Here is a 14,071-nt window from a genome sequence, read left to right as displayed (position 1 = left end):
ATATTTTCAGAATGTACTACCAGATGGCTATACATATGAACAAAGGACTGAGTTAAAGTGGAAAGAAAATGAGTTCAATTTCTACGTCAAAGAGCTCAATAGCCAAGCCAGTATAGAAAGCTGGCTTACAAGATTCAAAAGCAATTTTCGTTGGAGGACTCGTTGCAAAAGACCCGCAACTAAGAAACTGATATTTCGTGTAAGTATTATTACCCATCAAATCAAAACACTAAGTGTGTTGTATATTTTACGCCTTACATAAAACCTTATTTTGTACTATGTCAATGATTTTCTATCCTTGGCTATTATGAGAGGTTTTTTCTTTCAAGAGCGCACCCCAAATACATTGAGGTTAAATCATTGCATTGGATAAATATACCAAATAGTAAGCTGTGCGATACACTCCTTATTATACAATGCGGAACAGGTTTTGCAATTATTGTCCTGTGTCTCAATTGCGAAAATGCTTTTCTTCCCAAACGAAAGCTCTCCGGGGTTCACCTAAAAGTGTATGGCAAAGCAATAGAGTTTTGGACACATGGGTATCTGTTCTGAGCTATTTTGATTACATGTTTTAGCTAAGAACTGTCTGCCAACATCACACTGGGTACAAACGAAGAACAGGAGCTAAAAGAACATACAGAAATGTAAAAGACACCAACTGCCCTGCCTATATTAATATCAATTTAAGGAAGAGTGAATTCTTGTGAGTTTTCTAAAAGATTGGTACTTAAACAGATGGAGTTACTGGCATCAGCAGCTCCCTACGTTTGAAGTCTGAGTACTTGAACTATGCCGCCATTAATGTCATAGTGTCAGATACACACCAAGTTCAATCTCATTTTAACGCATAGAGAATTTCTTTTTATTAAAATGAAATCAATTTAACTTGAATTCTCAGGGACAATGAAACGGTGGCAGATGTGAAACTCAAACCTGGGCACAACCATCAGACAGCCTCAGCTGCAGCTTACTCCAAGAACGCTGTGTCCAATGAGACAAGGGTGACACTGGAAAGACTTTTCCAAGATGGACATTGTCCAATGTCGGCACTGGAACATCTAAAATTGGAGGCTGAAGAAAATATCATCAAGCTGGCTGACAGATCCATAATACCCTCACGAAAATATTGTACTAGGTATAGTGCTATATATATATATATATATGTCAGAAAATCTCAAGTGCCCAGTTTCTCCAAATATGATGTTCAGTTTTTCACAATCATCCACTATCCAAACAATGTTTTGAGATACACTGCTTGTCAGTTAAAGTCAGTTATTAATATGCACTTTTAAAAGCAAAAAGTCGAAACTTTTACTCAGCTATCGTTGTGTTCAAATGTGAGACATGTAAGTTTATTTTTATGTTGTCTCAGATTTAACAAGAGTGGGTAAGTCAGATGTCTTATTCTTTAACAACTAATAACTTGTCTTGATCTAATCTGATCTAATCAAGGTGTCCAGCTTGGTCTAACCATTACCTACAAGGTGTGTTTTATTTTAGTCACTTGTCACTAGGTAATTGCTGTCATGCTGCTGCATTACTTTTCTAAATTTGGTAATGGTTCTTGACACGTTTTTCCAAGGTGTTTAGATAGTAAGCTTTAATCTTCCTTGCACCCTTTGCCATCCACAGCACTGATATTCTTCAGAGTCACACCATCCTGGACCCTTTGTGATTGATTATAAGTTTGCAGGATCCGAAGCTTATGAAAAATAATGCTAAGCTAACAAGACAAATTGGCTTGATACCACATATTTACAATGATTGGTCGAAGTTATTTGCTAATGTCATGAAACTTCCTCTTTTCCCATGACTAGATTATATAACCAGTTGAAAATATCCAAGTATGGTAATTTTCAAAAGACCACAGAAGAGATGCGGGAAGCACTACAAGATAAGCTGCAGCAAGATGGAGTTGACCACTCAACCGGCATGACATCTGATGGTCAGATGGTTGTCTCAATAATCTCACCATTAATGAAGCGAGCTCATAGTCTGAGGTACTTGTTGTCTGAGGTTGTTGTCTAATATGTCAAGACCCCTATGACACTGTATGTATCTCTAAGTTGTTTCCATGATATAGCCTTTGCGTTTTTAGTATCTAGCCCATGCCTAGATTTACCAACCACAGCCGCCAGCATGTATTCTTGCATCAATGCAGTGACAGTGTCTTGTGTTGGTAATATTTAGCTTTTGTTTAGCAAATTGTTTAATGCCAAAATGTAGATCTAATATATTATTTGTTTGTTGTAGAGAGGCTGGCGAGATGGTATTTTTAGATGCAAGTGGTGGGATGGATGGGCACCTGACTCGACTATTTCTATTACTCACACATTGTCCCGGTGGAGGGGTTCCTCTAGGTCAGTCACACTCCTTTGATACGCAATGAAACCCCCTTTTTGATGCTTGTCAAAGAATCAAGCCTCAAAATTTCATTTTGGTGCTGTATGTTGTTATTTTAAAAAGATACCCTTCCGCTGCCAGATTTAAGTTTTATAAGTTTAGTTTTATTAGTGATCAATCTGAAGATGCACAACTGCCTTGGGTATTTTTTGCATTCAGCCTCCTTCCAACTCACTCTAGTTCAATTCAATTGTTTCAGGTGCTTTTCTTACAACAAGTGAATCAGAGGAGGCCGTGACTATAGGATTAGCTCAACTGAAGCAGCTAGCGGGTGAGACAGGATTCAATTGCAGAGGTTTGTATATAAGTTCAGTAAGTGATGGAGCTATATATTGCCAGGCTTTTGTTCAATTCCAAATTTGTTTCATACCGCCACATCATTGATTGATCATCCACACAGATTTTTCACCTGAATAGCATAACATATCCACACCCTAGATCAACCAACAGCATGAATGATGTGTCTTTGCAGGTATTAAAGGGCCGATGGTCTTTATGGTAGATGATGCCCGAGCTGAGCATGCAGCCATAATGTCTACATACCCTGATGCAACAATACTGCTGTGTAGCTTTCATGTGCAACAAGCTGTATGGCGATGGATTTGGAAAGGGGATAACAAAGTTCTATTGAGAGATAGGAATGGGTGTATGGATTTGTTTCGTCGCCTACTATACAGTGAAACCGAAGGAGATTATCTTGAAATGTAAGCTTTCTGTTTCTTTGCAAAGGCATCAAACGATAATCATACTTGTTAATAGGTATTATAATATCATAAACATTTGGGGTTAAGAGATTGTGCTAGCGTCCATTATCCAGCTCCAATGGAATGTTTTTTCTTTTATCAGGGGTGACACTGTTCCTTTGGGGCCAGCAGCTGCTCATTAAGCACAGAGAATTTTCAGTCGAGAGGTTTGGACCTTACGGCTACCTTGCCATCATCATTTCAATTTTTAGAATTTAAAAAGTTTCGTTTTTTAACAATCTATATGTTTATTTGAAGCTATGAGACTGATCACAGCTGTTTCTCGAAATATTCCAATTATGCTGCATATCTGGCTTCATTACATAACCGCCGTCAACTTTGGGCTTTGTGTTATCGGCAGGATACGATGACGAGAGGTTTGTTTCATTACAAAATTTATTTTATAAAGGCGTACCCCAAATAGCATAGAAACCCGCACATCCACATTTTTATTGTTTTGTCTATGTCTTACATGGTTTCTATTCAATGAAAGTAAAGCTTTGTCATTTGCTAGGGGGTAGAAATATCATAGTGAAGGTAATATTTAAAGTAGTATACATCAAGGTACAAGCCTTACTCTGTATCATATCACAATTTGAAGCTGTGTGATACACTCCTCATCAGATATTCTGGAAAAAGGTCTGCATTTAATTGAGGGTTAATTTAATAGAAGCCTGTGTGACATATGTGAAAATACTCTCCTTCCCACTTGAAAGCTATTTGGGGCAATAAGACAATAATTCCTGGTCTCTAGACCATGTCTCAATTCATAACCACATATCTTTACCAAGCCTTTTCACACTGAGCCGAGTTTTATGCTGCCTTAAAAATCATTGTCATGAAAAGGCCAGTATGTGTTTATAGGCTAACCTGGTCTACCGTCATGAGATTCATACACATGTTGTTTGAATCCAGGCTGTTGGTTCTGTTTATACAATGAATAGCATTCCATGTATTTACTTGTAGGCAACAATACAAACAACTTTGTTGAAGCTGCATTTCGCTTGTTGAAGGACGCAGTTCTGGGCAGGGCGAGGGCATTTAATGTATGTCATTTGGCTGATTTTTTAATCACGAAGTTTGAGACCGTTATATCTAACCGACTCCTAGATATAGCTCATGGAAGACAAGAGCTTAAGTTAAGACGAAAGGAGCCAACCAGGATGAAAGCAATAGTTACACATGTAAGTCATATATCTTATCATTCTAAAATTGACTGAACAGACTTGCTGTTACTCTCTCATACCCTGGCAACATTTCTATAATATAAAGAAAAGACATTTCTATATATAATAAAAGAACATAGGCTCGTCTGAGCTGGTTTGACCTCAAAGGCCAAAATAGGTCAGGCTCAAGGGTGATGCATTAAAATTAAATGATTGAAAGACTAATGTGTGGATATTATCGAATATCTTGAAGAAGCCAAACTTGTTGTCCTAAGGTAAGCCTAAGCTCTCAGGCAGAAACTGGGAGAGTCGCCAACTATCCTTCCTGGCACCCCTATTGTGAGTGCCAGCCACTCCACCCGCATTCTGTCTGAAAACGAAGGCTACACAATGCTGGATGTTACACACTTACACATTTAGGAATTGTTTGTATTATACATACATAGCCATAATAGAACTCACAATGTGTCACAATCAGTAGTGCAAGGGATTTATATGGAGGCTTATCGCCCACCCTATTTCTGCTAACTTAGAGTGGATATTACTCACAAATCGTGCTCATGCTAAAGTGTATACTCAAGTTATGCCTCCCAATCCAGGTCTAAAACAATCATAAAACTCATGACCGGCACAGATGATTCTCTTTTTTTATAGAAACACGGTGAACAGTATGAAGTTGGTATTGGCAAGACCAAACGTCTCGTACAGGCAGATCTTGGGCTGTGCTCATGCTTCTATGGAAGATGTGGCAACCTTTGCAAGCACATCTGGGCTGTGATGGACAGCAAAGATTTTGGTTCGGGTGTTCACCATTACAAGCCCAGAACAAAACAACAAGAACAGTTGTTCTGGTTGGCAACAGGTAAACATCTGCATACAGAAGAAAAAGTTCAGAATGAAGCTCTTTGGAGCATTTAGTAATATGAGTTTTCATAAGTTAAACTAATTTAATGTTAAACTAACTTAAGTTAAACTAACTTATGAGTATGATAATATATCGTTTAGCAGATAAAATTATTTTGAAAGGTCAGAAAGCTAAGAAAGGATGGTTGGAGCCACTTCACCCCTGTATAGATAATGAAATTATACATGCAGCTATTGTTGGTGAGGAAATGGTTGAGAATGAGAGTGATACAGGTGCTACTAGGTAAGTACTTGTTTATGAATTTAAGTATTATACATACATGTAGCTACATTAAATAATTCAATGTAATGCGGCCGGATTAATTGATATGATGGACAAAATGTATGCACACACTCTACTTACTACATTTATAGACTGTATGCTCTAAACTATTCTTTATAAAGCAGGGAGATGTGCTTCTCAGATCTCAAAGTTATTCCCAAGATTACTCCACATGAGAGTGAAAGATGGTAGGTTTACTTAGAACACGTGTAGCGCATTCACTGCATATTTCTAATGACCGAATTCGTCCTTTGTAAACAGAGTGGAAACGCAAAAGCATACATGTATTTTAGCCTCAGCAATTCAATATCCGACTAGCATAAATTTTATTAAGAAATAAATATACCAAACCATGCCATGGTGAAACAACCACAAAACAGAACTATTGAACTTGACATGCACAACCTAGTATTAATAAAATTATGTCCTGTTATCAAAGTAGTGTGTCCACTCTTCTGGTCAGTTAAGCCCTCAATTTTTTGAGTTATGTTCTTCCAAAAATCGCACATTCACAACTTATGCCCAAGCAAACTGGTTTAATATGCAATATGGTGAGTAAATAATATTGTATAATGTTGAGTAGCTCATTGATTGTTCCAATCAGGCGATTGCTACTGCATAGTATATACTGCGTGCGAACAATGATGATGCAATAGTTCAAAGACAAAATTTCTCAACACTGGGTGATGTTACTGTTTAAAATATGCATAACATGTACGTCATATTAGTGATTTTTTCCAAGGCAAGCAGCTATTGATGCTTTCCACAAGGAGATGTCAGAGAAGCTGCAAACCAGCTATGAAGCTGCCATGTATGGCCCGGCTTTTGAAACCTTTTTCGGAAGGTAGAAGACCCGAACTGCCAGTCAGAGAATAACACTCCTTAATATGCCGTTGGCTTCAGGAGAAAGATACAGCTTTACACAAAAGAGGTGAATTTCAGAGTTGTTCCCAGTCTTAGTCCAGAATTCCTTTGTGGATAATAAGTTTCCAGTCCTTGTCCCGGATTCAGTACAGAAAAAAATTAAAATTCCAGTTGATTCCCATAAAAAAAATTAAGCGATCCTTAGCTGGTCCTAGCCTGTCTTGACCAACTGCTGTTTTTGCGGAGTTGTCTCCCATCGAGCGAAGCGAGCAAAACAACAGTTTGTCACAATGTATATACGTCACATATTGTTAACTGTCAGCTACTTCATAATAATATTTTTATATTTATATTTGTATGACATCACGAAATCATATTTCACATTAGTCTAAGGACTGACATCAAACGGGTGGAGTTGCTGGCACTCACTATCCAACACTTGATAGTGGGCCCCAGCAAATCCATCTGTTTGAAGACCGAGTTCCCAGACTAATTTCTCATGAAAAAGAACAAATGTCATAATAATTCCAGGGCCAAAATCGGTGTGCAGCCAGCAGCAGTGGCAAGAAGAAAAAAACCCTTGGGCACATCTACAAGCCAGCACGGAGGAACCAGAAGAAAGACTGCTGCTGATCACCAGTATCAAAAGGAAAATAAGAAGAGACAACCCGCCCCGCACAACCTGTCTTTTTGTCTGGAAAGAAAGATCTCTCTTGGAAAAAATCACTCAAAGAAATAATATCAGTAAGTCTAATAATGTATAATAAGCCATGATTTTGTCTTTTGCTTTTAATACACGTTACACACGCTTGACACGCATGTCTGAACTAATACATGTGTAAATACTATAAATTTTCCATAAAGCTTCCATGAACCAATTGCCTCAAATGCTTAATCAATCAATCTTATTGGTCTGTTGTCTGTTTTAGTTTACACCTCATTACCACCAGTTAACATTAGAAACTCATGTCTAAGTTTCTTCGTTTTATGTTTTAGGTGTTGTAATAGCCTATAATGCTCCTACCGCTACCTTCCTACAGGTATTACAGTTTCAGTTGTTACTATCATTTTTTACTTTTTCTTCTCTTCGGTTCTGATGCCTATAATTCTTGTATGATTTATTTATTTATCTCTGATGACAATATCTAATCTCCTTGCTTGTAAATAATTTTTGCTTTATATGTTTTATTTTTACGTGTTTGAAAAGAATACAGTGAACTTCCTGGGTATAAATATTTTCAAATCAACTCTCTCTCACATACTGCTCTCCCGATCAGTGACATAATAGAACAGACATCATAGCTGAATGAGGGCATGATAGCTGGTTTGATGTCAGCATTAGTTGCTTGTACAAGAAAGCAACTGACTTCAAACAATTATCTTTAGAAAGATTATGCAGGAGTGGCTATGATTGTGTTTCTTATTAATATTATAACTTTCACGAATGTTGCTTCCTTCTTGGGACCAGCCAATGACCTGAACCCACTGGCTCACACTAATTGGTGTTTCTCACGTTCATACAATCGTGAATTAAGTAGACTTAAAAAACTCTTGTTCTTGCTCCATCTATAACATCTGACTAACTTATCAATTAACTATCGGTATTAAATTGTTACTATGACAATCGGCATAACTTGGTATACACTGAATGAAAAGTCATAAGTTCAATGAGATGAAGAGGTGTAAGTTAACTGTGACATGTTTCAAGTTGAACACCGCCTGTAATACCCCTAACCCAACTCCCAACATGTGCCCATATTTTGGAGAGTCACACCTCTTGGGCCATGATTTTAACCACTTTAAATCCTCCATAAGACAATAGAGGGAGAATTTCATAGCTTTCTTCTCCAAGTATTTCATAAGTTCACACAATGAGTAAAATTTCTTATTCTTAGGTTAGATTACCATGAGCTTGACAAGATAATCTTTGGAGTTAGCAGTCATTTTAGCCAGCATTGTAATATTGCTCGAAATTAGAGTGTGCAATGCCATAATATAAACAATAATACCGAGGCATTTACATCCTTGATAATACCAATAAATAGTACAAACAAAGCTAGCTACATGTGCTGTGCATACTGTACTTCCTTGTTGTGATCATAGCCGTATTAGCTTCATGTGAAACTATACGACACTGGTTTCTATGACGTCAAATTACGTGGGACAATTTTAGATGTTCCAGTGCCGAAATTGGACAATGTCCATCTTGGAAAAGTCTTTCCAATGTCACCCTTGTCCCATTGGACACAACGTTCCTGGAGGTTTCTGTTTCATTGTTCTATATCATATTTTATTTTGTCAATAAAGAGTTCATAACCATCATCATCACCATGATTTGAGAACCAACCAAAGCCTACCGTCGTAGCGCATGCCAATCTAGCGATGGGCTTAGCTGTACTACTACAAACCTGGCCTTTGATATCGGGATATCGGACAATCGCGCTTTTGTGCCTCCTGCCACGAGAGTTTTTTGACACCACTTTTGCCACTCGCGGCCCGTGAGTAATACGGTGATTACGGTTCGATAACGGTTCAGTATTTCGTCTATTTGTGCATTATCGCTCATTTGGAAGAGGAAACAGTCCCAACATCGACAGGTAAAAGCTAGTTCCCATCAGAAAAGTCGTGCGCCCTAGGCATGCGGTATATACGGTAGAAATATCCCATCAGAAAAGTCTCGCTTGTGTTTATGCACGCGTATCTCGGGTACCTGACTATGTTACAGGAACTTAGGTTAAGGAAGCCAGCTAGGCTTTAGAAGAAAAAGTCTATCGGACAGGCTTGCAGGATTATGTAGCTTTCTCAGCTTATTGTAACTTTTTTAGCTTATTGAGGCACCTAAGTATATACATGTATATACAAGGGTGAATTGAATAGCATTCTTTTTCCTGCTTCAAGCTAGTGAAGACGTGGTGAGTGCTTATAAAACACTCGCAACAACCCGCTTTATTTTCTCACTCCTTTCTTGCGTGTAGTTGTTTGAGAAAATAAATAACCATGATCTGTTTGGAATAGTGCATCATCTTCATTTTGCTGCTAGCTCAACCTGAGGTGAGTAGTTGCTGAGTGGAGTCTTGTTGTAAATTGATGAAACAACCACAACAACCTGTGCATCACTAGCATGTATATAAACCCCTGTTTGGCTTGTGTACAGGCTAGTACATCCCAGAAAAAGAACACAAAGTTCGGCATCATTGGTATTGAACTTTGTGTTCTCCTTTCGTGGTGTGCTGGTTTTTCTGTGTGTTCTTGTTTATTAGGCCTATTTACCACAAGAATTATTTTATTACGAAATATTTGCGTTAATATCCCAAACTCCCAACCCTTTATCTCTTTGTTAGTGTTGTCATTTGTTGTGTGAGAAGTTGAGTGTGATGGAAAATTGTACATTGTGACTGTCTAAATTTATTAAGACGGAAGGTTGGCTTAAATCTCAGTCAATCATAATTATCACAGGTCTAGCCAAAACAAGGAATAATATTATTACTAGCTACAAGTGAGTACAGTGTATCATATTTATACCGTGCATAACATTACTAATTTACTTGAAACAACTGCAACTGTACTTTGTGCCTTTTTTCCTGTCGGCATCACCCTTTAAAACAAGATGGCATGGGTCAGTAGATATGCAGTAGACCTAGACCTTTCTTAGTAGCAGTCGAAACCAATTACCGGTATTACTTCCTAAAGTTCTGTTACATTACTCATTCTGTTTATTTACAGCTTAAAGACGGTGGCTACTCCATTACGGTGTATACTGTATGTGCATTCGGCAATTCAGGTGATCTCCAAAAATACATAAAAGAATATGAGCTGAGACACAAGGTGAAATATGTGGTCAAGCAGCCAGACAAGAGCTTTACTGTCCTACTCAATGCCGGTATGCTCTGAGACTGTGGTTAATTACAAGTTAAAACATGTTACATTTATATGTGTATATACATTTAAACAAGTTTAAATGTATATACATATATATATATATATAATGGTCAATCAGGCCTACGCAGGCTAGCATTGAGTCTTGAGTTACATATTTTGTAGCATATCTAGCAAGTGTGATTGATCAGCTTTCTGTTTTTATTTAGTGATATTACACTAGGTTTTTTAGTTTAGATACTAATAGCAAATGAATCATTGGACCCTTGAAAGATGACACAAAGTATGTATTTATATATATAAAGGTTTATATATAAACAAACTTTGCTTGTTTGCGGTGCTCTAATTTTTTGTTTGATCAACCTTTTCAGTGCAGGGTTTTGCAAAGAGGTCAAGGCGTTCCATTGGAAAGATCCTAAGTACGATTGTTGTTTTGAAGATAATGTTATGCAAACATGGCCAAGATATCAACATAAGGAAGAAATAGCCATACAAAGTTCAAGTGAGTGACATATCTTCGTGCATAAGGGGATGGCGTACTGCACTCACGATAGATATCAATTATAGCAATGCTAATTTTCTACATGTATCAGACTGGTCTGTTATTCTTGCCAAAATTATATATATTTTGTTAATATAGGATATGAATTCCTACTTTTTGTTTTTTCGGCGTAATCTTGGCATCTGCTTAACTCAGTAAACTCATGCTTCGTTGTGTCATATAGAATATATATTTTTAACTGTGTTGCAGATGAGATATTGTGGCTCATGAGTCGAACAAGAGGTTGAGTGAGCACCAGGGACCTATGATATCGTTATCAACAACTACATCTTCTTACTGGACAGTATCTACAAATTTTTTTTGTTTGCATATATGCGAAATCAATTACTTTAAATTGAATATGCATGTTAGGCCAGCGTAACTGACACAAGATCTGTGTTATATTTACATTGTCTTAGATATGAAGAGGAGGGGCTCATTCACTACCTCACTCATAGAAAAGCTTGAAATTGAAATATGAATAAATCTATAAACAAGTATTGGTATATCTATCAACATATGTACACTAGAAAAACATAAAAAGTATTAGACATACCACGCTGATGGTTTCTGGTGCTTATCAGCCGTGATGGAAAGAGGAAAAAATCACCTCCCTTATCACACAAATGAGATGTTACAAAATATAAACAAACAATACCTGTTGACACAAGCAGAATTAAAACTTCATCATGACTATATACAACAAGTTGATACATCTTTATACCTACTGTATGCCATAACGTAAATCATACATCATGTATGTAAATAAAAAACCTAACCTAAAGGATCACACCTTCTACATCGCCATTCATGATCTAGAGCAACAGTGAAATGGTCAAAATCTGTATGTTTCATAATTATGCACCGGCAATGAAACCACTCATTGCAACTGCCACACAATATTCTCTCCGCAGGCAAGCCCAAATCGATGTTGTCATGGGGCCTTTGACATGCGCAGAATATCTAAAATAAACATAGGTTGGCTTGCTAACAGAATGATAGAAAAGCCGATGATAGAAATTTTAATGTAACACCAATCACATTCAATTTGAGCATAGTACCTGTTGGAAGAGAAAGTGTGTGAAGTGAGTCACGATTATGTGGAGCACCCTGGTGAGACCGTTGTTGGTCTTGTAGTGTGAAAAGTTTTGCTTGAAAGGGTTGTTGATGTGTTCGATGCCGTTGTTGGTGCGTACACTAAACAGAGATCTATCACGCCTATAACACTCCATCCGCTTCTACAATAATACATAAATGAACTGATATAAACTTGATCTTGATCAAAATAATTCATTGAGCTTGTCTGTATGGAGGCTATTCCTCAACATTGTCTTAGACCCAAAGGACCTCAACGGATTATGTTATATTGTATGTGGACAGAAAATTCAATAAGAAGCGGTGCATGCTCAAAACTTTTTGAAACATGTCAATTATACTGTTAATTAAAATACAGAAACATTAATTATGCCAATTACTGATACAAAAAGCTGATGTGAATTTTCAGTTTTTTTCTATAATTCTACCTTGGGTATATTCTCACTCATCCACTGGTTTAGGAAGTACTCTTGTATCTTGAGAGATTTGGAATTTGCCCACCAGTCAGACCCCTCTAAAGCTGCCTTTGATGAGACATACTGCTCCGTTCTGAAATATGAAAAAAACAACTAGATGCACTAGAATCAACTCTTGTATTCTTTTAAGAAAAGAGTGCATGGGACATGAGCCCGAACTTCATACACTGCTATTACTTTATTAGATAGATTTATTGTGTACATAGGACATGAGGAGACAAACCTAGACTGCAATTTTCCTTGGTGATGCGAGTATGATCTGTCGTTCTTCTTCTCCGATTTCATTTTCTCTTCTTTTCAACTGTCTGTCCCAGGCCTGCTCACGATGGAATGCACACAGTAGAACTTTGCTTTCTAAAAAAGTTCAAGAGCATAAATCGGAAGCTTGAAATGTATTCATTTAGGTCATTTTATTATTTATTTGATCATTTTTTGATATTGGTTTATGAAGTGTGATGCCACATTAGTGAGTCTCAGACCTACAATAGTATATGTCACAACACTGACAGCCCGACGTATCATTTTTCTAAAAATCAGCGCAACTTGACATTCTTCTAAAAGTACATATACAGTACATGCATATCTTGACAATCTGCATACCTACATCTACACATACACCTATCACTAAGCTTTTTCCTTTTAGCTGAGTCATTATAGTTTAAAAATGCATTAAAAAAGGTTATTACCTGGAGGGAGGTGTTCAAGAGCAGACATCACTGCCTGAGCATAATCTATGAACCAGGACCTTGGCGATCATACTGGATTCCATTTCTTCCCGATACTCAAAGCCTCCTGAATAGCTCCTCGAGTCTCATCCATTGTTGCCAATGTAGCAGCAACCTGCGTAAAATTGAAAAGCTTTCTTCATTGTTGAAGATGTACAACTAGTGTGCATGTAGTGAGATATCAATTTTGACACAAGTACATTTCATCACAAAATAGAGTGGCCTCATCGAGATGCTGCACTAAAGGTGGAAATTTGGCTTTAGACAATGTGAACCATCAGAAGAAACAAGACTTTAATACGATCAGTTACCCACATGATCAACCCACTTCAATATTTACCGGTCCTAGTTAGAAGACTGACTTATATGGCTGTATTACCTAGTAGCCAGCATTGGTTTACACCGCAACGAAGAAGAGATATACAGTACAGCAAACTCTTACAGTTGTCTCATATGTCGCATCCAAACAACATAGCTCATCACCATAGCGCTTCAGTAGATGACGTTGGTCTGGTGTGGTGCACAAGCAGAAAGCGATGTGAGCCTCTTACATAGTCTGAAGTAAAATTGTGGCGCAGTTATCTTGGTCACTGCTGCTACCCCTATAAGGACGATGGTAACTGGTAAAAATCTACATACACCGTACATATATTACGCCTAGTTATCAGCACAAATTAATTTGGTCATGAACACATTCAGAAAGAAAATGATCAATCATGCGGGTTTTAGACATTGTCAAGAAAACTTCATGCAAACATCCAATGATAATCTCAGCTGTGGAATGAATACTACTTAAATTCAATACTAACATCATGGAAGAGCTTGTGATTGGCAATGTCACGATCTGTAGGCCAATATATTCTATTAGATTTGTCAGGAAGGGCATCCTTGAACTTGGTTTAAGATATTCCAGTACATGTGGCTTCATCTCGGATAGAAAATTAACCCATTAATGAAAATGATGCACTATGAATTTTCAATAAACAATCGTTT

At 37.4% G+C, this 14,071-nt stretch overlaps 2 protein-coding genes and 1 long non-coding RNA gene across 3 annotated transcripts; 2 read left to right on the top strand and 1 right to left on the bottom strand.

The window, feature by feature from the left end:
* The first annotated feature begins 1,004 nt into the window (after positions 1–1,004).
* Positions 1,005–7,104, top strand: LOC137393940 (uncharacterized). The gene is made up of 12 exons (XM_068080653.1): positions 1,005–1,131; positions 1,867–2,003; positions 2,257–2,363; positions 2,606–2,701; positions 2,879–3,110; positions 3,408–3,526; positions 4,116–4,333; positions 4,970–5,177; positions 5,411–5,462; positions 5,627–5,689; positions 6,244–6,345; positions 6,897–7,104. Exons 2-12 carry the CDS (start codon positions 1,879–1,881, stop codon positions 7,102–7,104), a joined length of 1,530 nt encoding a protein of 509 aa, XP_067936754.1. The 5' UTR covers positions 1,005–1,131; positions 1,867–1,878.
* A 2,932-nt stretch (positions 7,105–10,036) lies between these two features.
* LOC137394846 (uncharacterized) lies at positions 10,037–11,285 on the top strand. Its single transcript, XR_010978391.1, has 3 exons — positions 10,037–10,245; positions 10,613–10,743; positions 10,993–11,285. It is a non-coding gene; the product is annotated as an uncharacterized lncRNA (long non-coding RNA).
* A 271-nt stretch (positions 11,286–11,556) lies between these two features.
* LOC137393939 (uncharacterized) lies at positions 11,557–14,018 on the bottom strand. The gene is made up of 7 exons (XM_068080652.1): positions 13,888–14,018; positions 13,521–13,680; positions 13,040–13,193; positions 12,577–12,707; positions 12,306–12,426; positions 11,844–12,020; positions 11,557–11,745 (listed from the first exon to the last, which is right to left on the bottom strand). The coding sequence occupies exons 4-7, from the start codon at positions 12,636–12,638 to the stop codon at positions 11,557–11,559; spliced, it is 549 nt and encodes a 182-aa protein (XP_067936753.1). The 5' UTR covers positions 12,639–12,707; positions 13,040–13,193; positions 13,521–13,680; positions 13,888–14,018.
* Positions 14,019–14,071: the final 53 nt, after the last annotated feature.

The sequence above is a fragment of the Watersipora subatra genome, chromosome 4, assembly GCF_963576615.1.
Source record: "Watersipora subatra chromosome 4, tzWatSuba1.1, whole genome shotgun sequence".
Classification (NCBI taxonomy): Eukaryota; Metazoa; Bryozoa; class Gymnolaemata; order Cheilostomatida; family Watersiporidae; genus Watersipora; species Watersipora subatra.
The sequence above is the reverse complement of the archived record's forward strand: the minus strand, read 5'-3'. Positions and strand labels throughout refer to the sequence as shown.

Excerpts from the sequence above, each read along its gene's own strand:
- LOC137393940 (XM_068080653.1), top strand. The coding sequence starts at position 1,879 with ATGCGGGAAGCACTACAAGATAAGCTGCAGCAAGATGGAGTTGACCAC. Across the intron at positions 2,702-2,878 it reads GACAGGATTCAATTGCAGAG|GTATTAAAGGGCCGATGGTC; the intron begins GTTTGTATATAA and ends GTGTCTTTGCAG. Across the intron at positions 3,527-4,115 it reads GCAGGATACGATGACGAGAG|GCAACAATACAAACAACTTT; the intron begins GTTTGTTTCATT and ends ATTTACTTGTAG.
- LOC137393939 (XM_068080652.1), bottom strand. The coding sequence starts at position 12,638 with ATGAAATCGGAGAAGAAGAACGACAGATCATACTCGCATCACCAAGGA. Across the intron at positions 12,427-12,576 it reads CAAGGAAAATTGCAGTCTAG|AACGGAGCAGTATGTCTCAT; the intron begins GTTTGTCTCCTC and ends TTCATATTTCAG. Across the intron at positions 12,021-12,305 it reads TGAGTGAGAATATACCCAAG|AAGCGGATGGAGTGTTATAG; the intron begins GTAGAATTATAG and ends GTATTATTGTAG.